Source organism: Chionomys nivalis, chromosome 9, assembly GCF_950005125.1.
Source record: "Chionomys nivalis chromosome 9, mChiNiv1.1, whole genome shotgun sequence".
Taxonomy (NCBI): domain Eukaryota; kingdom Metazoa; phylum Chordata; class Mammalia; order Rodentia; family Cricetidae; genus Chionomys; species Chionomys nivalis.
The window spans coordinates 31,814,731-31,841,343 of NC_080094.1; the positions used below are offsets into that span (position 1 = coordinate 31,814,731).

The window sequence follows — 26,613 nt, forward strand, 5'->3', positions numbered from 1 at the left end:
CTAGTTGCTAGGAAATCGTTTTCCCTGCCAATCATCTGCTCGACTCGCGGTGGGCGGGGCGCGACCTGCAGCGTCGGTGGTAACCCAAGCTGCAGCAGAGGAGCAGTCGTGCAGCGCAAGAGCCTAGACACCCGGTTGGCGGCGGCTAAGGTGCATTGGGGGTCCTCATCTCGTTCGTGAGGCTGGAGGAGGGTAAGGAGGATGGCCGCATACTCGGTCGGGAGGGATCCAGGCGACTCTGACTGCTTCGCGAGGCCGAGGGCTTGACGCGGCGGGTCCTGGTGTAGGCAGCGAGGAGATGGTCCAGGTGAAGGATGTTGGGAGATGCTGGTGGCATGACAGTGACAACAGGCTGTGGTTTGGACCTAGGGAATCAGGCTTCTCTATCTCCTTCGCGTGAGATCCATTGACCACCACAGCCTTCCAAGGGCAGCTAATACTAACCGTGAGCAAATTAGTCCCTATTCAACTGCGTTTATTTAGAATCTAGTTTTCGGCTGTTTTTACTTTAACTGATTCTTTCTCGAAAGAAAATGCGAATATAGGCAGATCCCTCTACGTCCAGCCTCATTGCTGAACGATGACGTATCTGTGGTTTTTTTTTAAATATTATTATTATTGTTAGCCCACAAACTGGAAATTGATCTTTTAAATCTAATTATCCCACTTTTCAGAACAAGGTATGTCAAAACGCAAAGATGTTCAGAGAAACATTATCAGAATTCCAATTACCAAAAATTAAAAAAAAAAAAGCCTCACCATCGAACAACAAATTGTTGCATGAAAAATTGTAAATAAGAATGAGGGTGAAAATGTTGACTATAACAGTAGGATGGATATGAACATTCTAATTGAATAATCACGTAGCCATAATTGAAACAGCAATGCAAGGTGCAAATGCTGTGCCAAGATGGCTTCTCCCCACCTCAAAGAAAAGACGCATATGGCTCCTGTGGTGGTGGTTGTTTACGAAACAGTATAGGAATAAAGCGAATAGGAATCTTGTGTTTGTTGATTTATATCCATGTCAACTTCCTTTATATTGAGAATTCATGCTCTGCAGCCTTTGCAGTTTTCAGATACGCAATATACTGCAACGGCAAAGGGAAGACCGTGGGCTTAGAACTCCCTTTAAAAGTTGACTCTAAATAAATAATTCATGCTACATGCAAAGTTCCTTGTTCCCTTTATGTAATGAATTGCCTTGAAGTCAGGAGAATGAGTGTGTATGTTTGCACTAACCGAAGGCAGTGAAGAGTGAATGATCTGGAAGGAACCGAGGTCAGAATATTGGCGTGAATTCTGTTCTGCCTCGTTCAGTTAACCTGCCCATTCCAAGCAGCTCCTGTCTCCTGTCGGATTCATCTGTGTGCCTTTCTGAGAGGGAAAGCGTGTACATGACGACCCGACAGCAGATCTGCAGCTGAGATGCAATAATCATTTCATTTACTAAATGGGCATTACCAGTAGGTGGCGCATTAATGATGTTCTCGTCAGGTTTTACTGGCTTGCTGCATTTAAAAAAAAAAAAAACGGTACTCTGTAGTCTGTGTTCAGATACAGGTTCATGATGGAATTCTTAATTTAATTTCTTTACATAAGGAGAAACCATGACTGCTGGCTCAGTGTGTGCCCCTCAGATCATACCACTGCGAGTGCCCCAGCCTGGAAAAGCCAACCATGAGATTGATACCAATACTCTTTTGGAAATGAAATCTGGTAGGAATCTTGTGCATTTTGAATTACTTAAAATAGCATTGTCATGCCCTGTATTCATGTGTTGCTGATTTATATCTTTGTATGTTTTCTATTATCTACCACCTGGAGCCACTGTGAGGGTTAAGTGAGTTGCTGTATACAGGTATATATTCGTTGGCATATTGAGTTGGTATATGTGAAGTACACAAGATTTATCTTATAATAAAATAAACCTTAGCCCAGTGGTGGTGGTGGCAGTGCATGCCTTTAATCCCAGCACTCGGAATGCAGGTGAATCTCTGAGTTTGAGTGCAGCCTGATTTACAGAGCGAGTTCCAGAACAGCCAAGGCTACACAGAGAAACCCTGTCTCGATAAAACAAAAATAAATAAATAAATAAATAAATCTTAACTATTACAAAAACAAGGTATTCGTAGTAGTATTTAATATTAAGTAGTATTTAATATTAAACCTGTTTATATGCATATAAATAATTTATGTAAAGAAATTTTATAGCTAAGACATATGAACAAATATTTGTGTTAAAAAGCTTTTAGATTTTAATTAGATATGTATCTATTTAATTTTGATAGTTTAAATGTATAAAAGTATTTATCTGAATTTGTAGAGCTGCCTCCAGGCTCCCTAGTTCAAGATTTCCAAGAATAAGATGCATATTATACTATAGCCTCTTTTATCTGAAAGGCTAACATGTTTAATGGTTTTACATAAGGGCTTATAACTCTTAGAAGACTATTATTGGAATGTGATAATATAGATGGTGGTTCTATATTCTCTAATGTTTAAATGTCAAATAAATAAAAATATCCCACTGTTAAATACTAAAGAGAATAATAACCCAATGTAAATGCCTTTATGTCAACACTGGGGAGGCCAAGATAGGAGAACAGTGAATTTGAGGCCAACCTGTGTTACCTTTGGAGAGATTGAAATAGTGATAATTGTATATATAGATATACATATATGCATATATATGTATGCACATATATGCACACACACACACACACACACACATATATATATATATATATGAAGAGGGAAGGGGAAATGAAAGAAGAAAGAGAATTTGATTTAACAACAGAGAAGTCGTGAATATGACCAAGGTCTTGGGTTCAGTCCCCATTGCTGCAAAATTAACAAATAAGAAATGAATGAAAGAAAAAATACTAAGTGTTTTTTTTCATGTACAGAATCTAGGTTTTTCCCTTAAAGACTTGAAAGTTGGGAGGAGGAAAGGGAGTGATGGAACTCAGTGGTTCAAGATTGTGGACTGTGTACTCTAACGCAGCAGAACTTAACCACATATTATAAGCATATGACTCAACAAATTTTGCATATATTAGGATGTTCAAATCTATTGCCATTTCAACTTGGAAGTCATTAGTCATTTTCTTTTTAACTAAATCTTTTTCTTTTTCCTACTCCCATTTTCTTTCTTAAGAATATTTTTATTTTATGCATATGGGTGTTTTGTCCTCGTGTATGCCACTGTACCACAAGCCTGCCTAGTACCTACCGAGGCCAGAAGAGGGCATTGGATACCTTGCTAATGGAGTTACAGAGTTGTGAGCCACTGTGAGCACTGGAAATCTTTTGTTATTTAGCAAGTTTATTAATCGCTCAGGCACTCAGTTCCCATCTATAAAATGGGTACAGTGTAGGACCTACCTCATCCAGTAATGTGAACGAATACGTGAAGTGAGCTCATTCATGCAAAGCACTGTGTTGGCACAGACCACGGGGTCATTATCACTTGGTGTGTGTGTCTCTGTTTTTAACAGATTATCGTTACACAGGGACTTGTTTCACTGTTAATTATGGTTATCCTGTTCTGGATTTTTCAGACACCCCAGATGTCAACATTTATTACACCCTGGATGGCAGCAAGCCTGACTTCCTAAAGAAAGTTGGTTCTGGTGAAAATAATACATTTAAGTATATAAAACCTATTACTCTGCCTGATGGGAAAATACAAGTTAAAGCTGTTGCCGTCTCTAAGTAAGTTAAGAGCATGGTAGGCAAATAAGCATGGTATTATTTTATATATATGCTTGTTTTTTATTTTTTGTTTCTCTATATAGCCCTGACTGTCCTGGAGCTCTCTCTCTCTGTAGACCAGTCTGGCCTTAAACTCAGAGATCTACCTGCTTCTGCTTCCTGAGTACTGGGATTAAAAGCATGGGCTACCATTCCCAACTACATTATATTTTAATTTTATTTATTTCTTTTTATGAGAACCAATGTGTTAGAAAGACATTAAAGAAAAAGTTATGCTAATTTTAGTACTTATATTATTTGCATTTTATTGAGGTATAAAGTCCATAAATCATTAAGTATATAACTCAATAAATACTGCATATATTAATAACATTTTCATTTCAAATTCCACACTGGAGTTCTGGGGAGGAAAAGCTTTCTAAAGAGCTTCCTTTGGCTCTAAGAAAAGTGCCATTTGGTGGATGGTTCTTTTATTCTCTGGGATGTGACGTCATTCTTTGTTTCATTTTTTAAAAAATATTTATTTATTTATTATGTATACAATATTCTGTCTGTGTGTCTGCAGGCCAGAAGAGGGCACCAAACCTCATTACAGATGGTTGTGAGCCACCATGTGGTTGCTGGGAATTGAACTCATGACCTTTGGAAGAGCAGGCAATGCTCTTAACCACAGAGCCATCTTTCCAGCCCTCTTTGTTTCATTTTGTATTGACTTAATTGATGTTCAAAGCTTATTGCCATATCAACCTGGAGGCCATTAGCCACTTTCTTTTTCCTAAATCCTTCTTCTCCTACTCCCATTTTCTTTCTTAAGAATATTTATGTATGTATGTATTTTGGTTTATTGAGACGGAATTTTTCTGTGTAACAGTCCTAATTGCCTTGAAAATCACTTTGTAGACCAGGCTGGCCTCAAACTCACAGATCCTTGCCTCTGCCTCCCTGAGCGCTGGGATTAAAGGTGTGAGTTACCATGACTAGCCTTGATTATTTTTTTATTGATAATTCTTTTAACATTTCCTTATTTCCTGGGGAGAAGGTTTCCCATCAGAGTAAGGAAGGAATGAAAGAACACAGTTGGATGAGAAGGGCAAAGAACTTGGGAACATGTCAGGAAGGGGAGGGTGTTGTCAAGGGTTGGTGGCCTATACTGACATCAAATCCCAGTGTCCCCTCACCTTCTGCTTCTTTAAAGGCCTCCTTGTGGTCAACAGTGTCCTGCCCCACCATCATACTTTGTCATGCATTAGCAGTGACTGTGCAGTTTGTCCTTCTCCACCACTGACCTCACATAGGGCTCACAACAAATAAAGCCAAGCAGGAGCAAAACCTGTCTGGAACTAAGGATGGAGTCCTGTGACAGAGGAATAGATGTGAACAAGCATTTACTCAGTACAGATGGGGAACAAACCAGACCAACACAGACCAAAGTAAAGATGCTACCAAAGCCCAGCTTGACGAAACAATGGGTTTTATTGGGTTACTTGCAGGAACATGAGTGTGTGCGGTGGGGAACTTGCAAGAACAGAAATGACTCAAAGACAGCCACACCACCAAACGCCCACCCGGGGTGGGTGACAGCCTGTGAAAGTTGGAGCCCTGGAGCACACTTTACAGCCAACTTGCAGGCAGCTTGATATGTCAGAGAATGTCTTCCAGGCAGCTCCGCTGGCCTCTGCCTTTTCCAGGTGGTTTAGCCAGTTCGAACCTCTTTTAGGCAGCTCTGCTTGTCTGAGAGCATCTCCCAGCAGTCCTTACTTCTTATGTAAGCTTGGGGAAGGAAGGGCCTAGTAGTTCATTTGGGGCACTTCTGAAGCTACTGAGTTCTTTACTTCTGAGTTTCTTCCTTGGTGCCCTGCAGGATGGAATGTTTCACCTCCCTTTAGAACATCCTAAGTCTCAACAAGCTTCCTTCCAAAAGAGAATGTTTCATCTCAGAGGAACTTGCTACACAATTCTACTGTGAGCTTTCAGCGCAAGTGTTTGGGGGCTCAGATTCCTCTGAGAATAATAGCTTCTTCAGTAGACTCATGAAGGACCCCCAGTTTTTGCAATTGAGGTTGATAAAGCAAATATAAGTAGGTAATCAGAATAGCTCACAGTGCTCCCCATCTGTAGCTCCTTGAAATACACACACACACACACACACAGCCTAACATATTAAATCTGTATTTTAGATATACATGTAAACTATATAGATACATATATATATATACCTGGAGGCTGTGATTCAAACTTGTTGTATACAGACCCTGTTCAGGAGGCAATACAATGGAGAGATCTGAATGCCATGTGCACAGGCAGGAAAAGCAGGGAGAAAACTCTAGGAGAAGTAACTGAGTGTAGAAAGAACACAGGACTTGGAAACTAGTAGTTACTTTTGTGTTACAATGGCCAAAATACCTGAGAACACTTGAAAAAGGAGGACTTACTTGGACTCGGTTTCAGAGGTGTCAGCCCAATCAAGATGGGAAAGAGAAGATCACATTAGGGCCATCAGAGAGCAAAGAAAAAGAACACAGGAAGGGACCAGGGCAAGATGTAGTCTCTGTGGACATGCCTCTTGGTGACCTGCTTATTCCAGTCAGGCACCTCCTGCCTTTTGCTTTTCCCCAATAATTCCATCATATTATAAATTCATCAAGGGAATGATCTACCGATTAAGTCAAGACACAGCATTCAGACATCCACAAAGTGTGCCTTACTAATCCTTTAGGCCTTTCTCAATCCAATTAAGTTGACAAGATTATCACCACAGAGATTTGAAGATTTTAATCCTATTTAATCATTTAGTCAGTGTCACCTTAGTTATGTGGCTCTCCGACTTTCCTTTATTTGTTAGTCCTCATTTCTGGGTTACTAGAATTTCAGAGTTGATTTAACTCTTAGAATTCAAGAGTTTGTGCCTGGGTGAATAAAATGTGCCTGTAACCCCAGCTGTAGTGGCCACAGACAAAGGCAGGTCTCGGGGGCTCATTGGTCACCAGCATAGCTGAATCGGTAAGCCCTGGGTTCAGTGAGAGGCTCTTCTAAAAAACAAAGTGGAGGCCATGCTTTGTGGTTCACACCTTTAATCTCTGCACTTGTGAGGCAGAGGCAGGTGGATCTCTAAGTTTGGGGCCAGCCTGGTCTACAGAGCGAGTTCCAGGACAGTCAAGGTTCTACAGAGAAGTCTTGTCTCAAGAAACTATAAACAAATAACTAAACAGATAGATAGGTGGATGGATAGATAGATAGATAGATAGATAGATAGATAGATAGATAGATAGATAGATTGGAGAGCTGGGGCAATGGCTTAACGGATAAAGATGCTTGTGATACAAGCGTGATGAGTGATGATCTCAGTTCAGTCTCCAGAATCAAAAGCTGAGTGCCATGCTACACCTCTGTGATCCCAGTACACCTGCAGTGGGATGGAAGGCAGAGATAGGTGAATTGGCCAGAAACTTGCAGCCAAATAGGCTGATATACATAACTCAGAAATAACAGGGGCCAACCTTCCTCAGAACAAGGTGGAAGGAGAGAACCACCTTCTGAAAGTTGTCTTCTGACCTCTTCATGCATGCCGTGTCTCCCCACCCCTTATGATGTGTGCATTTATGCACACACAGTAAGTAAAATAAATGGAGAGTGATGAAGGAAGACCCCTGACACCCATCTCTAGCTTCCACACAGTTGCACGCACATGCACGTACACCCATATCCGCACATACACGTACACCCATATCCGCACATGCATGTACCACCGCATGAACATGTACATAGACCACATGTGTACAAACGCCAAAAAACATTTTGGTTGCCATTAGGAGTATTACTTGCTACTAGAATCTAGTGCAGTGTTACTCAACCTTTCTAATGCTGCACCCTTTAATATAGTTCCTCAAGTTGTGGTAACTCCCCAACCTTATAATATTTTGTCACTACTTAATACCTGTAGTTTTGCTACTGTTATGAGTTATAATGTAAATATATGATATATAGGATATCAGATATGTGACTCTCACAGGGGTCGTGACCCACAGGTTGAGAACCACTGATCTAGTGGTTAATGGGGAGAGTTGCAGCTTGTCATTTTATAATGTAGAGGATAGCCTCACACTTCAATAGTTTTCAGTAGGCGGAGAAAACTTGACCCAAACCAAATTGTGGCTTCCCATTAATCCATCTTGGTAATTTGCTTGTAGTCATTCAGAAAATTCTGATTTTTAGTGCTGATAATTGACTCGGGCCTTGCATGTAGGAAGTCATGCTACAAACTGTGCTACACCCCAGCTCTTTAATTCTGATATTTCATTGAAAGGATAATATTTGTAGAGCTAAAAGTACCCAGAGATGGCTTTTATGCAGGGTATAATTTATGTTGGTGCATGCATATTTAAGGTCACTATCCTGAGCCCTAATAGAGGTGTATGTGCATTTTAAATGCATTTTAGGCTCTGAGTGAGATTTATAACTCTAACCTCAAACCTAATCTTTTGGGGGATGAGAGAGGGCTATTCTCGGGTTGAAATCCTTCTACCTACCATGAAGCATAAGCTGGTCTGTGGGCTGTTGTAGGCTGAATAGAGTGGGCAAATGCCTTAGCTGGGTATCCATGGACATGGCCATCTCTGCTAGGGAGATAACCTAGGCCTTAAAGGAGTGGAGCAAGTGGCTGAGAACCAGGATGACATCAGGGTGGGGTCTGAGTGCACCTTCAGGAACCTTAGAGAAGTGTGCTAATAAGGACAGCTGAGGGGGATGCAGTAGTTCATGGATAAATCATCTTATGTGCATCAGACAGCTGCAGCTTTGGTCTTACACGTTAAATGCTTCTCCCAAGTTCAGTCTACTGTGAGTCCTTCCAGTCACCAAACATGGAAATACTCACGAAGCACAGAAAGCCAAATGTGTGGTTATGTCAACACTGTCACTCAGTTAGTGGTTATTTAGATGAATTCCATATTTTTTGAGAATTTTTCTACCTTCTAGAATACAGCTTTAAACCTCTATAATATTTTGTTAGGTATTTCTCAACTGTATTAAAATTGATGTTTACATATTTATGATTTTACATAAAGAATCTTAAGCCTTTGGAGACGTTTTATTTGCTTAGACTTTATAAACCTTTTTAAAGGAATGTATAAAATCTGAGAAATTACCAAAGTGCAAGTAAAACATATCAAAGATCAGTCTAAAAATCGACAAGAGCACGCAAACAAAGGACTCGAAGAAAAGAAGGCGATTGAAGAGCATAATTGGTGAGCGCTGGGCAGATCAGCCAGAATCACACCCACGAGGCCCTATAATGTAAAGAAAATTATCAGGAAGCTGTGCTCCACTGTGAGCTTCAGAGCAAGTGAGTCAGCGTGACAGTTAAAACATCCTGTGATGCTCCCAGCACCGGGATGATGATACAGTTCTGCCTGCCCCAGCATCTGCTTCTCCCTTCTCTAATAATGGCACCTGTGACTTTTAGCCTAATAGTATGGGTGTGTCCCAGGCTGTGGCTCATGGATATATGTAGAAACGACATGTGAAACTTCCAGACTTTGTTTTTAAAGGGAAGCAGAGTGGGTTCTGCTTCCCGCTGTGGGTGTCACTCACGTCGGATCATGATAACGAGTGCAATGTGCTAGGGATGATGGAACAACAAGATGGAAAGTGGTCCCCATGACATCTGTGTTCCCTACTTTTCTTAGTGTTGTGATTAAAAATACCTGGCAAAAGCAGCCCAAGGAAGGAAGGATTTATTTTGGCTCTCAGTTTGAGGGTGTGGGCCATCCAAGGAAGAGAATTCATGGTGACTGGATCCCGAGATGGCAGGTCACATTGTGTCTACAGTCAGGAAGCAGGGCGGAGCTCACTTTTTCTCTTTTTTGACGTGCAGGACCCCAGCCCACTCCAGGATGGATCTTCTCACCTCAGTTAACCCAGCATTAACCATTATAACGCCTCGACTCTATACCCTCTGTCTTAGCCAGTGTTCTGTGGCTGTGAAGGAATACCATAAGCAAGGCGAAGAAAGAATTTCTTATAGTTGAGAGGTTTAGTCTGTTAATATCATGGTGGGAAGCAGGAAGACACTGGAGCAGTAGCTGATCTATAGGCAGAGAGAGAGAGGGAGGGAGGGAGATTCTGTGTTTGGCATGTTTTGAACTCTCAAAACCCACCTGCAGTGACACATTTTTTTCCAACAAAGCCATATCACCTAATCCTTTCAAAATGTGCCACTCCCTGGTGACCAAATCTGTGGACCAATAGTGTCATTCTCTTTCAGCCCCCCCCCACACACACACACTATCTTTGGACTGCACACACTTGTTGATTCTGGTTTGTTTGTTTGTTTGCTTGTTTTTAAGTCATTACTTTTGTTCCACTTGTAGTAGTCAACCGATATCCTAACATACAGAGGAACACCTCAAGCAAATATCTACAGAGAACATGATCAGGCGTGACCAGATGGTCCACAAGTAGACAGTACTTGTCATTGATGTGTGGAGAAATCAGAGCCCTTACATAATGTCCATGAGAGTGGGGGAAGGGAGAGACTGGCCCAAGAACAAGCATTTGTGAAGGAAGTCATCCAGCCCCAATCCGATGGTACCACATGAGTGTCCACATGAGAGCCTCCTGGCTGCCACCGGCTTACCAGGGCCTGGGGTTTGAGGCCCCAGCTTCTGGGCAGTTAGCTGTGCAGCAATAGATACATGTGACCCAAATGACAATGAGGTAAGGAAACACTGTGGAAATTGGGATTCTTTTCTGATTGAAAGTATAATGAATTAGCAGGAATAGAAAGAACAGAACAGCATTTTCATTAATACTTTACTTATGTGAGAGGGGTTTCATCTTTCAAAGGATTGCCCCTAGATTTCACTTTTTCATCTTCCTCTGAGCATCTAATAGCGAGTATTGTTTTTCTGCACAAACTGCTCCATTGTGTTCAATAGTAACTGTGTAGCTGTGTTTCACATGTTCGTCAACTGTACGGTTCACAGTAAAACTTAATCCACTCAGATGAGAAGAGCCTTTCATTAAAGCAAACAGTAGTCAAATCTGTGGCACTGAATGGTAGGGGCCCAAGAATTCTAAGTGTGGGGTATCCACTGGCACGAGATATTTATATTATTTGTGCTGATTAGTTTTGAGGGGTGTATGTGTCTGTGTGTGAACTTGACATAGCTAGAGTCATCTGGGAAGAGAGAACCTTGACTGAGAAAGTAAATCCATCATACTAACCTGAAGGCAAGTCTAGGTATGTGAGGGCCCAGCTCTCTGTGGGAGGTATCACCCCTGAACTGTGGTCCTTGGTTGTACGAGAAGGGTGACTGAACATGCTGTGGGAAGCAAGCCAGTAGGCAGCACTTCTCCACAGTCTGCTTAGGTTTCTGACTTGAGTTCCAGCCCTGGATTCCCTCAGTGGTGGATGTAAACTGTAAGCCAAATGAACTCATTCTTCCCTCAGGTTGTTTTGGTCTTGGAGTTTTATCACAGCTGTAGGGAACTAAAGCAGGACACAAGAGCTGTCAGATCCATGGTGCTAAATGCTTGAGGCCCAAGGATCGCAAGTGCTGGGTGTCCACCCACACAAACCTTGTTATCTGTATTATTAAAACTACAACAATAGAAATGAAAGCTGCTTTACTTTTAAAAAGGAACTTTAGAATGAGATCATTAAACATTTTAAATATAACTACTTAAGTACATTTTGAATATGAGTAGTGTGTGTTTTGTGTCAGGTAAATAGCTAAGCTGTCTGTCCAGAATTCTGGTGTCAGAGAAAATGACCGGAGATAATTACAAAGAAGATGCTTCATAGCTGGTCCATTTTAAAAACAACTGTGATCCTTGAAGGAAACCACTTTGGCCTTTCTATCAGAGATTTCTGTTGGCCTTTTATTGATAAACTATATGTTTGTACCCTCACAGTATAGATTGTGTTTATTTATTTTTTAAAAATACTTTTGAGACAGTAGTGATGTCATTTACCTTTAATCCCCGCACTTTGGGAGGCAGAAGCAGGGTGATCTCTATGAGTTCGAGGCCAGACTGGTCTAAGGAGCAAGTTCCAGGACAGCTAGGACTGTTAAAAAGAGAAACCCAGTCTCAAAACAAACAAAAAAAACCTTTTGATTTATTTTTATTTTATGTGCATGAGTCTTTTGCCTGTTTACCACATGCATACAGTGCCCCTGGAGGCCAGAGGAGGGAGTCAGATCCCCTGGAACTGCTTTTATAGACAGTTGTAGATCACCATATGGGTGCTTGGAATTTAATTCAAGTCCTTTGGAAGAGCAGCTGGTGCTCTTGAACTTGCAGTGATCTACCTCTATGCCTGGCTTTCCAGGAATGGTTTTGAAGATCCAGAGCAGACCTAAAAAGAAGATACAAGAGATGCCAACCACGTTCCTGAGCTTGGGCTCTGTGCTGCTGAGGCCAGGATTCTGAGGCAGGCAGGGTAGGAAGGAGTGCTGCACACTGGCCTGAGGCTCTGTGAACAGCACCGGGCTGGGACAGGGTCTAGAGTTCCAGCATCACTGCTGAAGACCGATACCACCCCGCCCTTCGCCCCTAACCCTCACCTCTCATGGCCTCCTTAACTGAAAGTATATTTTAATTTTTCCAACTTAAAAGGTAACAAACCTAGCGGCTACATTAAATAATTTAAGCATCATCTTGACTGCTAGCCACCTTTTCCTGTGTTGGGTCCAGGGGGGTTGCACAAAGATGGGGACAGACCACCAAAGTCTAATAAACCAGAAGCAAACTTTATTACAGAAACCAGAACCCAGGAAAAAATAAAAAAATAATAAAATAAAAAGTCTCCATAGGGCACAAAAAGCTTATCAGCTAGCTGAAACCACAGCCAGAGATGATTTGTAAGACTGGCAGAGGCCGGTTTCTGAACCCACCTTTTTATAGTAGGGACACCAAGCATTTGGTCTGAACAAAGGAATTTTTACAATCTCAAGGTAAAACTCAAATACAGGTTGCCTTGCTTTACAATCTCCATTAGCAGAGTTTTGTTAGTTAAAAACTTGTGTTTGTACTTAATCTGTTGTCTTCCCTGGTCCTTCCAGGTGGTGTTTACTGAGCCCTGTGCTCTCCCCTTTGATGCTGCCGGTCTCACACAGCAGGGATAATGCATAGCCCAGAGGTCATAGATCTGTTTCCTAAAGTTGACTGGATGGCTCTCAGTTTGTAGAGAGATGCTTTGGCCTTGTAAATACAGCTATGGGTTGTAAAGCAGAGTAACCACTGTTAATAGTTAATCCTCAAGCTGCAGACAGTCTGTTCTCATCCTCCTAGACTTACAACTGTATATTTCTTTATTTTTACATTCTTATTTTTAGAATCTACATTTTTATTTTCTTATTCTTGGACTCTTCACCTGGAACGTTTGTGTAAGATGCTCTCTCCTTTTTAAAAATTTGATTTTCAGAGACTGCAGACAAAGTGGAATTGTGACAAAGGTGTTTCAGGTTGACTATGAGCCCCCAAAGATGGTCTCCCCTGAAGAGAGTGTTGAAGGCTTTTCAAAGCAGGCAAGTAATGAAGCCGAAGAATGTTCCAACTGTCGCATCCTTTCTTGCTCAGTGGGGATACCCTCCTTTCTTTACAGCGCCTCTACTCACAGTCAGATCCTCATGATTAAGGTCAGGATCAACCATTGTGAAGAACCTTCACTGCTTTCCCTGCCTTGGTCAAACCTTCCTCTCTAAGATTGGGATTCTGACTGGGCCCTGTCACTGCCTGTGCTGTTGTCTGCAGCGACTATCTGTGACAAAGCAGAAACCATTTAGCATGCTGCCCCTTCTACCCTGTCTGCCCTGTCTGTGAAGGCTGCATAAACTCCAGATGAACAAGCTGTTTGCTCTCTTCTCTGTCCCTGCACCAGGCCTTCGCTGGGGAAAGTGACCTGAGCATGTGTTTTCTTGGTTTCTCGTCAGCCTTTCCGGTTTGCAAGCTCCAAGGTGGCAGGCAGTAAGCAGGGGTGTGGTACTCTTAGCAGAGCTCAGGGGGCAGGCAAGGGAGGGCAATGAGTGCGTATTAGGTGAATGGAATAGTCAGGCTAAGTAGACCCATCCAGGGCGTGTGACTTCTGTTAACGTCTTCTCCTGGCGAAAACTATAATTCTTCCCTTCTGTGGAGAGTTAATCTGATAGGCGTAAGAAGGGTGTTTGAAACTTCAGCCCTGGGTTATAGCACCAGTGGTCCAGGTAAGAGGGCCAGACAGTGGCCACCCAACCAGGAGGTCTCAGTCGTGGGGTACTTGTTGAGAGTGACAGAGAAGGTTTGTGGGGCTGTTACTTAAGCCAGGTTGTAGCCCTGAGACCAGAGCGCGTGTTGTGGGACCAGAGTGGCTGCAAGTGGATTAGTGGGGGTGGGCCTCTAGTGTGACCGTCGCAGGGACAGTCATCACGACTCAGGCTCAAGTCAGGTAGAAGGGACAGAGTCCGCAACAAAGAAAGGCTGAGGAGAAGAGTCTTCGGATGGCTGTCTGGGCAGGTAGTGTGTATAAGGCCTGTCATTTTGGGTCTGACCCCACCCTATTTTCCCCTCTGATTCTTTTCTTATGCTATTACTGTCTCTAATAATGACACTATCCATGTCTCCTATCTTGGCTGCTTGACCTGGTGAGGCCTTCCAGCCAGACTTGAAACTGTGGGTTTCCAGCAGAAACAGGCATCACTTTATAAAAACTACCCTCATCCCTCACAAGTGAGAAGGGCCCACCATGACACTGTACCACAACTTTTGATTCTCACACTCTAAGGCTGTATAATCAAGTGCCATGTAATCTCTTTATTCCTAGGAATTAAAAAATGGGTTTGTCGGACCAAAGCTAAGGAAGAAGTATAAGAATGCTGAAAACAAGTCAACTTGGAACGTTAACATTAGACGGCTTGCAGGTACGATGAGGAAGACGGGAACCTAAGCAGGCTTCCTGCATGCTCACTGTGTGCTTCTTCTGTACTTGTGTTGAAACAAGAAAAGCAGGAAGGCAGGCTACAATTTGACCATGAGAGATAAGCAAGCAGTTGGACAAATTTGATTTATCGAATGATTGTATTGAAGGAACCAGGGGGTGCTCACCTAACAAAGAAAGGGTCATCAGGTTTGGAAAGAGGGGGTGTTAAGATAAATTTTAAACAGAAACTGAGTTTTGCTAGCATTGAGTAAAATTGAGCTGCATGAGAAGGACCAACATCAGATGTGGATTCAGGTTTGGTTACCTTGGAAACTGCAAAGGTACATGTAGGATGTGTTCAGCACATGGTTAGAAAATGAGCCTGCCTTTTTATGTCTTGGGGACCTGCAAAATAGCTTATCAGGGAAAAGCATTTGGCGTGCAAATATGCCCCCATGGCTAGACGCCTCCAGGAAAGGACTACATCACATTCTTTCCAGCAGTGACTGCTCTAAAGTCACCTCCCCAAGTCAGTGAATAGAACTGAGAAATAATTAACCCAGTCTAAGAAGATAGCCTTCCTTGATACCGCCTACAACGTTCCATGCCAAGCTAAGAAAACACACCAGTGCAATTACAAAGTTAACAGGTAACATCATTTCAACTAAAAAGAAAAAAAAAAATCATGGCAGCCTCTTCTTTGCATGGCTATTGCCTACTTACCCAGGAGTCCAGAAACTTTGCTGTCTGAAGTCACGTAACTAAAACCTCAACTTTTCCTAAAAGACCCAGTCACTTTATTGTTGTTGTTGTTTTTAGAAAACAAATAAACAAAAACTCCCAACAGTACTGTGTTGTTACTGTTTATGTGTGGGGCGCACGTATGCCACAGAGAACCATTTCTGGGTTCAGTTGTCTCACTACACATAGGTTCCCAGGACCAAACTCAGAATGTTGAGGCTTCTGTTTATTTTCTAAAATAACAGCAACAAAGAGACCAAGTAAGTAAGCAATAACCATGCAAAGAAGAGACTGTCACAGGTGTTTTTTTTCTTTTTAGTTGAAATAATGTTACCTGCTAACTTTGTAGTTGGACTGGTCTGTTTTTTTTTTTTTTTAGCTCAACATGGAATGTTGCGGAAGGTATCAAGGAAGGTTATTTTCTTAGACTGGGTTAATTATTTCTCCGTTTTGCTTCGCTGACTTGGGGAGGTGACTTTATAGTAGTTGGCACTGGGAAGAAATGTGATGTATTCCTTTACTGGAGGTTTCTAGCCATGGGGGCATATGTACATGGTTTTATATGGTAACAGATAATCACAAAACAATATTTTTAATGTAATTCTAGACCTCAAAGTAGGTGAAAGAGCAGACGCTAAAACTCTGAAAGATCTTCGCTTCGCTGAGGGTCCGCTGGAAATCCCCACCTACCATGATGCATCTGCTACTAGAATAGCTGCTCATCCATCTCAGGTAACAGCAGTGGAAATTCTTTAGGGTAGCCGAAACACCAACGCTTCCCAGCACGCCTTAGGGACAGCGTCTTTTAGCCTTGAGTCGTGTTGTGGGCAGTTCCCAGCTTGGAAGCACTGTGTCCAAAGGGAAAGGCCTTTGACAGGGACTTGTAACAGATAAACAATAATCAAGTAACTAGTCACACCAACTTTTTATTTGTTTTTTTGTTTTGTTTTTTTTTTTTTTTTTTTTTTTGCTTTTGAAGACAGGGTTTTTCTGTGTAGCCCTGACTACCCTGGAGCTCTGTCTGTAGATCAGACTGTCCTTAAACTCAGAGATTTGCTGACTTTTGCCTCCCAAGTGCTGTGATTAAAGGTGTGCTCCAACTCTGCCTGGATCTGTACAGAAATTTTTAGCCAGTGGTATCATCCACAAGATAAACTATGTGATGAGATAGCAGGGTGATTCTCAAAGTGGGCTCCCCATCCCTGCTGCACCATAAACACACAGGAGTCCATTTCAAACGCGTACTCTCGGCCCTCATGGCAGCCCTGAACAGAGACTCACAGAGAGAGCATGGGGCCAGTCTGCCTTGGACTCATCCGTCCTTCAGGGTCAGGTAACAAAGTAGAGGATAAATGACAAGTGACAGCTAGCTTTAGACTGAGGTTACCAAGTTTGTGGGTTCCGTGATGATCTGGAATGCCAGAGCCACCCAGAGGGCCCATTCTCATCTGTAGACAGTGATTGGCAAGGACGTCCCGTTCAGTATCGCCACCTGATGAATTCGCCGCCAAACTTACATCTTCCTGTCTGCCAACATAGTTTGAAATCTGAGAGTCTATCTGGAACCTGAACCAGTATGGGAGGCAATATATGTAATGTAGATGAAATGAAATTCAGTGACTCACTATACTTGGCCAATAGAAGACCAGTTCATGACTTCTACTACAGGCCACATGAGGTGACACAAAGTCTGGAACATTATACTTCGTCCTTAACAAAATCACTCTGACTGCACCCTGTTGCCTGCAGAATTAAGTCTGAAATCCTAAGATTTAGTGCCCTTACTGTTGACGTGAGCTCAAGCCAAATGGGTTTTCAAGCTTCCGCATCCTTCTCAGAAATGAGTATTGTAGCCCCTCACATGCTGCATTGACAGCACCCCGCCTCTGGAGTGTGTACCAAAATTCATGCCTGAGTCTGTTTGCAGGAACGTTAGACAAACACAAGTTCCATGTCAATGCCATATGCTACAAATTTTTGTGAGTTAATGGCCATGTTAGTTTGTTTTGTTTTTAGAAATAATCTCATAAGACAGCCCTGGCTGATCTGAAAACATGTGGACGAGGCTGGCCTCAAATTTATAGCGATCCTTCTGCGTCTGCTTATATTTTTTAATTAAAATATAATTACATCACTCCCCCTTCCTTTTCCTCTCTCCACCCCCTCTCATGTAGCATCCCCTCTCCCCAACTTGTCTCCAAACCATGGCCCATGTTTTAATTGATGTATACATTGAGGTAGCACAGGTAATAGATTCTGAATCTTGGGTGCTGGGGTTTCAGGCACGCACCACTGAACCTGACTGGCGTATTGCTCTTTTAAAATGTTCAAGGCAAGAAAGTTGAAGAGAGTCTGAGGAACCACTTCAAATTAGAAGTGACAAGGAAGACATGACAAATAGAGGAAAAGTGTGGTATTGGATTGGACCCCAGACCAGGAAGAAATTACAGAAGGACACCATTGTCATAACTGGCAGGCTCTAAAAGCAGATATGTGGATTAGATAAGATCCTTCATTCTTCTGACTCTGGCACACGGTTGTTCCTGGGAAATTCATACTCAGCTACTTAGGGGCTAAGGCTTATCATGCCTACAGTTTAGCCTCATGTGACTCAAAGAGAATAAAGAGATATATAGGAAAATGTTGCCATAAGCAATTGTTTAAGCTAAAGGAACAGGAGTTAGTTTTGCTGTTTTGATAACTTTTTTGAAAGTCTGGTATATCAAAATACGATGCTATATGCTCAGTGTGGTGGTTCATTTATTTAATCCCTGGTTTCAGGAGACTGAGGCAGGAGAAAAACAAGGCCAGTCTGGGTTACATAGCAAGACTGTCTGAAAATAATATAACAAATGTACAATAAAATGGTACACCTCATAGGGTGATTGTGAATGTCAAGGAGATAATGGCTACAGTAGCCAGTGCATTTCATTATCAGTAGTAATGCGGCTGGCTTCTCCCCTTCATCTTTCTTTCTCAGGCTTCTCTCTGTTCCGTTCTGTAGACCACATCCAGCCATAGGTATCCCAGGATGAACCATGTGCTGCCCTCCAGTGGTACCTGTGTGTGTCCTTTTGTTTTCTGTCTACGTCACAGACTTTCCTCCGCTTTCCCTGCCCCCTTGATTGTTAGCGCGTCTCCTGTGGAGCCTGCAAATGTGAATATTCTCTCCTCTCGGCTCCCAGGGACCACAGCACAAGTCTGTTATAAGATTTCAATTATATTGTACAGATACAAGGGATGTGCTTTAGGGACAGGGACCATGTAAAATTCTGTTTGTTTTACCCTTTTTCCGCACTGAACACAGAAATTAATTTAAATAACCTAGTGTATAAGTGTGTCCTTTTAAGTTTTTTTAGAAATATTATCTTTAAGATTCTAGCTTAAGTCTTCCAATTTTAAAATACAATCTGTCTAATAGTAAATTAGGATATATTTTTTGTGGTTTTGTTTTTTGTTTTTGAAGCCATGGTATTGTCCTTGGCTGTCCTGGAACTCACAGAGATCTGCCTGCCTCTACCTCCCGAGTGTTGGGATTTAAGGTGTGTGCCACCACTGCCTGGTTTCCCTGTGATAGTTTTAAAACATGAACTCTGGCAAATGAATTTGAATGGCTTTTCCTTTCCCTTCCTACGACCTGTATGTCTGTTCCCAGCTCTCTCTGTGTTCTTCGTTTCAGTCCCCTGGCTTTGCACACATCACTGGCCAGAAGAGTCTGACAAGCACTGAGATCACACGGATCCAGAGGGACACGGACTTCCTCAAGTACGTAACATGTTTTCTGCCTTTTTTAGATCAAAGTCACACGCGATCCACAGGGATTTAAAATGATTATAACACTGGATTTGCCCATCCCTAGTTTTTAAATTAAATTTGTTGAGACAGGGACTTGCCTTGTAGGCCTGACCTGGCACTTCCTATGCAGTCCAGTTTGGCCTCAAACTTGAAACAGTTTCTTGCCTCAGACTCCTAAGTTTTGGTATTTACCATACCTAGAAAAAGATTATAGTTTAAAAACACATAGTTGGAGAAAGGAGGCCAGGACTGGAGAGATGGCTAAGTGGTTAGGTGCACTAACTAATTTCTCTTCCAGAGGACCTGGTTTAATTCCCAGCACCCACATAGTAGCTCACAACTGTCAGTAACTCCAGTCCCAGGGGATCCGACACCCTCTTCTATCCCCTGTGTGCATGGGCATGTATTGTAGGCAAAACGTCCATACATAGAAAAAAAATTTAAAAGAAAAAAGAGTGTAACTGACATACACTAAAATGTGTATCTGTCAACAGTGTGATTGACACATGTATTTGAAGCTAACACGACAATCGCAGAGATGAACAAGTTCATCCCAACATCGAACCTTCTTATTCCGCCCCATCCAGTCAGCTGTGGATACAGCTCTTGTCACTCTGGTTTGCATTGCCTCCATAGGTAATGGACTAAATCAGCACACATGCTTTACCCACTCCCCAGGCCTTACTGATTCACCATAATGTTTTTGAGACTCACACACGTGGCTGACATCAGAAGTCTATTCTTTTTATTGCCAAGTGTTCTGTTTGTTGTTGCTTCTGTGCCATGGGTACCCACAGTCTGCTTACCCATTCACTTGTGAGAGCACATGCTCCTCCTAGTGTTTGGCTAACAAGTCAAATTGTAAAACTAATGTGAACATTTATACACACGCCACTGTGTGTACATTGACCTCCATGTCCTATATGGTAGATAGCTGGAAGGAAAATGACTGGGTCTTATGATGGGTGATTTATCTTCTCAGCTTTTTAAGAAATTATCCAGTTGTTTCCAAAGGAGGTGTATCACTTATATTCACTTGGCAGTGTTACAGAATTCCAATTTTTTCCTTTTTAATTTATTTTTTAAGAAAGAAAACAAACTATCTTTTTTCATTATACATACCAATCCAAGTTCCCACTCCCTCCTCTCCTCCCATTCCCTCCACATACCCTCCCATCCCACTCCCATCTAATCCTCAGAGAAGGTAAGGCACATTGCTTTGGGGAAGGTCCAACACCCTCCCTCCCTTTATCTAGGCTGAGCAAGGTAATACATCCAAAGAGAATAGGTTCCTAAAAAAAAGGTAGTACATGCAGTGGGATAAATCCTGGTGCGGCTGTCAGTGGCCCCTCAGTCTCTCCCAGCCATGCAACTGTCAACCACAATCAGAGGAACTAGTTTGGTCCTACTTGTTCTTTCCTAGTCCAGCTGTTGTTGGTGAGCTCCCATTAGCTCAGGTAAGCTGTTTCAGTGGGTGTCCCCATCATGGTCTTGACCTCTTTGCTCATATTCTCACTCCTCCCACTCTTCAACTGGACTTTGGGAGCTCAGCCCAGTGCTCTAATGTGGGTCTCTGCCTCTGTTTCCATCAGTTGCTGGATGAAGGTTCTATAGTGATATTTAAGATATTCATCAGTCGGACTACAGGGCAAGTCATGGTTAGGTCCCCTCTCCTCTATCGCTTAGGGTCTTAGCTGGGGTCATCCTTGTGGATTCCTGGCAATTTCTCTAGAGGCAGGTTTCTTGCTCACCCTATAATGGCTCCCTCAATCAAAATATCTCTTTCCTTGCTCTCCAGAATTCCAGTTTTTATATCTTTACCAACAATTTGTATTTTGGGGCATTTAGTGAGACTGCGATTATAGTGGTAGATCACTGTGATTCTAATTTAGATTTCCCTAGTGATTAGTAGTAGGCATCTTTTATGTACTTACTTGTCATGTATAAATTTTGGGTAAATAATCTATTAAAATTTAAAGTGGTTATATATTTTATTTGTTATTATTATTATTAGGTTATAAAAGTTCTCCCTTGTCAGATAGATGTTTTACAAATACTTTCTAATTTTGAGCTCTGCAATTTGATGAAGTCTAATGTACTTGTTTTTCTTTTATAGTTAATTCTTTTTTTTTTCTGGTTTTTTGAGACAGGCCTTCTCTTATGTGTATCCCTGGCTGTCATGGAACTCACTCTGTAGATCAGGCTGGTCTCAAAATCAGATATCTACCTGCCTCTGCCTCCTAAGTGCAGTGATTAAGGGTGTTTGCCACCACCACTTGGTTATATTTAATTCTTAGTTTGCTATATTTATGGAAAACTTCACAGGTTTTCACACGTGACACATGCCTGTAATGCCAACCTTAAGGATGCTGAGGTAGGAAGATCACAAGTTCTGGGCTAACCTGGCCTATATAGTAAGTTCTAGGTTAGCTTAGGAAACACAATAAGACCCTCTTAGCTTATTCACAACTTGGCAAACAAGAAGCAGAAAGTTCCTGGACTGAAGCAGGGATGGGTATAACCTTCAAAGTCCATTCTCTGGTAACCTGCGTCACCAGCCAGGCTCCGCAGCCTTCAGATGACACAAGAAAAGCCTAAGGGCTGTGCGGGCATTACAGATTTAAGTCACAACATTTCATTGCTGGCCCCAAAGCTCATGACCATCTCAGAATGCAAGATGCAATTTATAGTTTTAAAAGACTTCTTAAAACTGCTATTAAATATGTTTATGTCCTGTTGTTGAGTTCACTCCTATGGCTCTGTGAAATAACCTTCTTTAACCCTGGTGACTTCCTTTGCTTAGACGCTGTTTGCTCTAATAATAAGTAGTCACTCCTGCCTTCTTCTAACTAATATCTATATGACATATTATATTTTATAATTTACTTTTGTTCCTCTACTTAATGTTGATTTTTTCAAAGCAAAATGTAGCTATGTCTTACTTTCAAAAAAGTATATTAGACAATCTCTGCATTCTACTGAAGGTGTTTAGAAATACACACACACACACACACACACACACACACACATGCACTTGACTCTTCTTAAGAATTTCCCCTTGATGCCGGGTGGTGGTGGCGCACGCCTTTAATCCCAGCACTTGGGAGGCAGAGGCAGGCGGATCTCTGTGAGTTCGAGACCAGCCTGGTCTACAAAGGGAGTTCCAGGACAGGCTCCAAAACCACAGAGAAACCCTGTCTCGAAAAACCAAAAAAAAAAAAAAAAAAAGAATTTCCCCTTGAACTTTCATGTCGTGTGAGTGCATGTGTGTATGCTTGTGTGTCTGAATTTAATTAGGGTTGCTTTCATAAGCGTGGGCTGCTGTTCAGTAGGTATATCACTGATAAAGATGCTCCACCCAAACAACCTTTTCCGCCAGTGGTCCTTTGGGGAGCAGGAGTTCACGCACCCTCTCCCATACATTAGACATGTAAGAATGTTCCTGTAGACCCCTATGGATAAATGGGACCTGTTTTGCTGTAGGTGTGCCCACTGTCTGGCCTCCCGTCCATCAGATCCCTTTGCTCGCTTCTGTCAAGAATGTGGGGCTCCTGTTCCACCCATATTTGGCTATCGTCTTCCACCCCCAGAAGCAGCTCAGGTAAGCTTCAGAGTGTTTGAAAACATTGGTTTCTGGTTTATGTGACCTGTATGGGTATCTGTGACCTGGGCCTGTCACATGAGCCACAAACATAAACTCTTAATGAAAGAATTTTGAGCGCATTGATCTCTTGCTATCCAGATCCTTCTTGAGAATAGAGAACATACTTCTAACAGGATTTCTTTAGTGTTTCCTTGGAGAAGACAGACAGAAACAGGCTGAAATGTTACTGTTTTAATGGGACAAGGTTGGCCCAAAACTGTGCTCAAGTACCTCAAGCTAGTAAGACTTTGCTGATAGATGTTGGTGTGGGCTGGACCGAATATAAAACTTAAGACTGTTTTCAAGTTAGCCTAAGCTTTTACTTTTTAAAAATTAATTTGTTTTGTTTTTTGATTCAGGGTTTCTGTGTGTAGCCATGGCTGTCCTGGAACTCACTCTGTAGACCAGGCAGGCCTTGAACTCACAGACATCCTCCTGCCTCTGCCTGCTGAGTACTGAGATCAAAGGTGTGCACCACCACCGCCCGGCACTTTTTACTTATATTGAGCTCTTTTTCATCTACACATGCAAGTAGAGATGTGTGGCTGCTTGGGAGAACTGAGAACTTATTGAGACAATTCCTGGGCATGGTGCTGGGAGAATGTCTGTCAGTAAAGCACTGTTGACTTGAAAGTACACAGGCGAGGTCAGTCCTCAACACCTAGCTCACTCGCCAGACCTCAGGCTTAGCATAATTGGTAAGCTGCAGGCCAATGAGAAACCCTGTGTCAAAGGAGATGGACAGCATTCCTGATGATGACACCTGAGGCTATCTTCTGACCTGCACACACGCAAACCTGTACATACATATGGTCTTGCACATGTATGAACATACACATTCTGAGAATTTCATACATGATCACTACTACACCTGTGTCACTCCCGACCTTCTCTGTACCAACACACACAGAGTGTTTTTCAAAAGTTAAAATGGGAATCATAATAAAAGCAAAGCAATCTATTCAAAACAGTAATAAAAATAATAGCAACAAATAAAAATCCTTGTCACTTCACCTGTCTGTTGATTACCATGAGCCCCTGGTTTTCCTTGTTTGCCACTGAGATTGTCATCTTGGCAATGTTTCAAATAAGGAGACCCTGTACAGTGGCAGTCACAGAAATGCTACTGCTCCCAGCCGCCCTGCCCTGGAGGAGCCGCTGCGCAGAGCAGGGAGGAGGAGAGAAGCCTGTAAGAGCCGCCATGCTCTTGTGCAAATGGGCATTCAGGAACTTTCGGTTTGTTGCTCACCAGAGGCTTACAGTTCTCGTTCTAGAGTAAAGCAGTTTTCTTTTGTTGTTTTTACTCTTAATGGCAATAAAATAGGAGGAAAGGTAATTATTTTAAATATTTACAGAAGCAAGTCAAACGTTATGAACTAAGTCCTGTCAGCCTTTACCTCGCAGTCAACCCTGGCCTTTTCCTTTGAGCAGATGGGACTGTGCACAGAGTGTGGAAGCGTGGTACCCATGAACACCCCCATCTGTGTGGTGTGCGAGGCTCCTCTTGCTCCACAGCTGCGCCCCCAGGCCAGCCTCCACCTGAAGGTAGGGAAGTGTGAGTCTGTCAAAACCCAGACAGTGGTGTCTGAATCATTGTGTGTCTGTCTTCAGCTGGAGGAGTGGACTAATGATGGATAAAGTGTCATGAACAAACCCATTCTCACTTTTAGGAAGGTGTACCGATCCAAAGGATCTCTAAGGGAGATGCCTACACACATGTCCCAAAAATGAATTTTGAGGACAAATTACAATATAGTTAATTTAGATAGTGTTTGCTTAATTATTGTTACTAATATCGACTTATAATTGTTCCCTGGAAGTGGTTTTGTTTGATGGTGGCTTCCTGTTTTGTGGAAAGAGTTGGCAGAATTGTTCACGCCCTGGCATCTCCATTGCAGCCTACGCTTCTCCTTCCCAGCCTCATGCAGTGGCTCCTCAGGGCCTCTTTTAGGGAATCTGACCCTGTCACCCACTGCCTGGCTTCAACAGCTTTCAGGAACTTTGATGCCAGCCTCCATGATGCTCTCAGTATCGCATCTTTTGTGGCTGCAAAACCAGTACCTTGTGGCTGGTACTCTTAAATTCTGCTGCCAGCTCCAAATAAACTTTGGCCCACTTCTCCACGCTTGCCAGCCTCTGTGCTCCTCGGTGGCTGGACCTGCAAGCACTGGCCTAAGTAGTTGTTCTTACTAATCAGTTTGCATTTTACAAACTAGAACCTTTTATGTGTAGAGCCTTACCCTGTAGGCGTTTTCCTAATCCAGTGCAAAATGTAAGGTTTCTCCTTAACTGTACCAACCTTATTAACAGTCACAGCGTCCCAGCCTCCTCTGTTTCCTCCACACTTCCTTCACATTCCTAGCCCTGTCCAGTTCTGTCGTCTCCTCTGTTTCTGTGTTGCATCTTGACCGTCGCTTGACTCTCGGACTGAGTTGGGAAGTTACATTCATGTTTTCTTCTGACAACCATTTCTTCCACTTCTAAATCATAACCAAAGGGAACAAGCCTAAATTCACAGCTACCATAAAGCTGCGGGACCCAACAGACTTGTAAGTCCACAGATGAGCTTCTGCTGGTCTCAAGTCTTTCTCCTTATAGTACGGGCCATGAATAGAAAGCCCATTGGCTGTCAGCTTTCCCACATTGGAGATGGGAACATAACCATCCTAAAATTTCAAATTGTCTTCCTCAAAGTAAATGAATACTGTCTTCAGCTTGTTTGCTTGTTTGCAGTTTTGTCTCTTTTAAAACTGTGTTCATTTGCCTGGCACTGTTGCAATAATCCCCAGCCCAACGCAGTATTCCTGCCTGGATGCTGTAACACCACTGGCTGACTAACAGGACTGCTGGCCCCTCCACCCTGTCATTGCTCATTCTGTTTCTAATTCCCTGTTGTCAAGGAGAAGGTGATCTGTCGCACCTGTGGCACTGGGAATCCTGTTCAGCTGAGATACTGTGTCACCTGTGAGGGGACCCTCCCTGGAGCACAAGAGGTAGGTGGGCTGAATGTGAATGTCCCTGTCTTTGATGGTCACCAAGTGCTCAGTGCTGATGTTACTAGAGAAGACATGCAGTGGGAGGAGAAAGATGGTTATGAAACACAGACTAGGGCTCAGCAGGTGAAAGCACTTGCCTCAAAAGCTTGGCAACCCAAGTTCCATAGACTTCACAGTGGAAGGAGAGAATTGACTCCCCAGATTATCCTCTGACCCCTACTGCAGACATTTTATCTATGTTAATTCTTCTGAAGCCTGAACATAGGATAATCTTCCACTTACTTCTGTCTTTAATCTTGTTTCTGTCACCAGCACAGATGTTACCATATTTTAACCTTATAGTATCACCAATACGTCATACATGTTGCCTTATGATGTCGCCTGTTTGTCTGTGTTTACATGCTTCTCTTATGCTTGGTAATATGGTTGTCCTGTCCCCTCCCCCATCATGTCAGAGATGTGTGGATTTTATGATCCTTTCAAAGTCTTCAAATTTTACATCCTAGTTTTTATTTGTTTTTTTCTTTCTCTTTGCTTTAATTTGGTCCTCTTTTTTTCAGATTCCTTTTTATTTATTTATTTATTTATTTATTCACTTATTTTCTTTCTTTATCTCTCTTTCTTTTCTTCCTTCCTTACTTTCTTCTTTTCTTCCTTTCTTCCTTTCTTTCTTCTGTCTTACTATGTAATGCTGGCTGGCCTGGAATTCACTATACTGACCAGGCTCACAAAGACCTGCCTGCCTCTGCTTCCTAATTACTGGAATTAAAGGTGTGTGCCACTATTCCTGGCCTTATTTTTTCTTCAGATTTTCTATTTTGTGT

The 26,613-nt window shown here is 42.4% G+C and overlaps 1 protein-coding gene across 7 annotated transcripts in view; it reads left to right on the forward strand.

The window, feature by feature from the left end:
- Positions 1–26,613, forward strand: part of LOC130881415 (putative hydrolase RBBP9) — a 73,550-nt gene that overhangs the window by 21,129 nt on the left and 25,808 nt on the right. For 4 of the 7 annotated variants that reach the window (XR_009057730.1, XM_057781003.1, XM_057781006.1 and 1 more), the window contains 9 exons: positions 1,603–1,719; positions 3,564–3,717; positions 13,145–13,247; positions 14,519–14,615; positions 15,963–16,087; positions 19,035–19,120; positions 22,634–22,751; positions 24,225–24,338; positions 25,694–25,786. Coding sequence is in view for 6 of the 7 variants with exons in the window: in XM_057781003.1 (XP_057636986.1) it covers positions 1,603–1,719; positions 3,564–3,717; positions 13,145–13,247; positions 14,519–14,615; positions 15,963–16,087; positions 19,035–19,120; positions 22,634–22,751; positions 24,225–24,338; positions 25,694–25,786 (1,007 nt within the window). In the remaining variant the exon portion in view is untranslated. The other 3 variants (XM_057781005.1, XM_057781004.1, XM_057781008.1) reach the window with 3 other exon arrangements.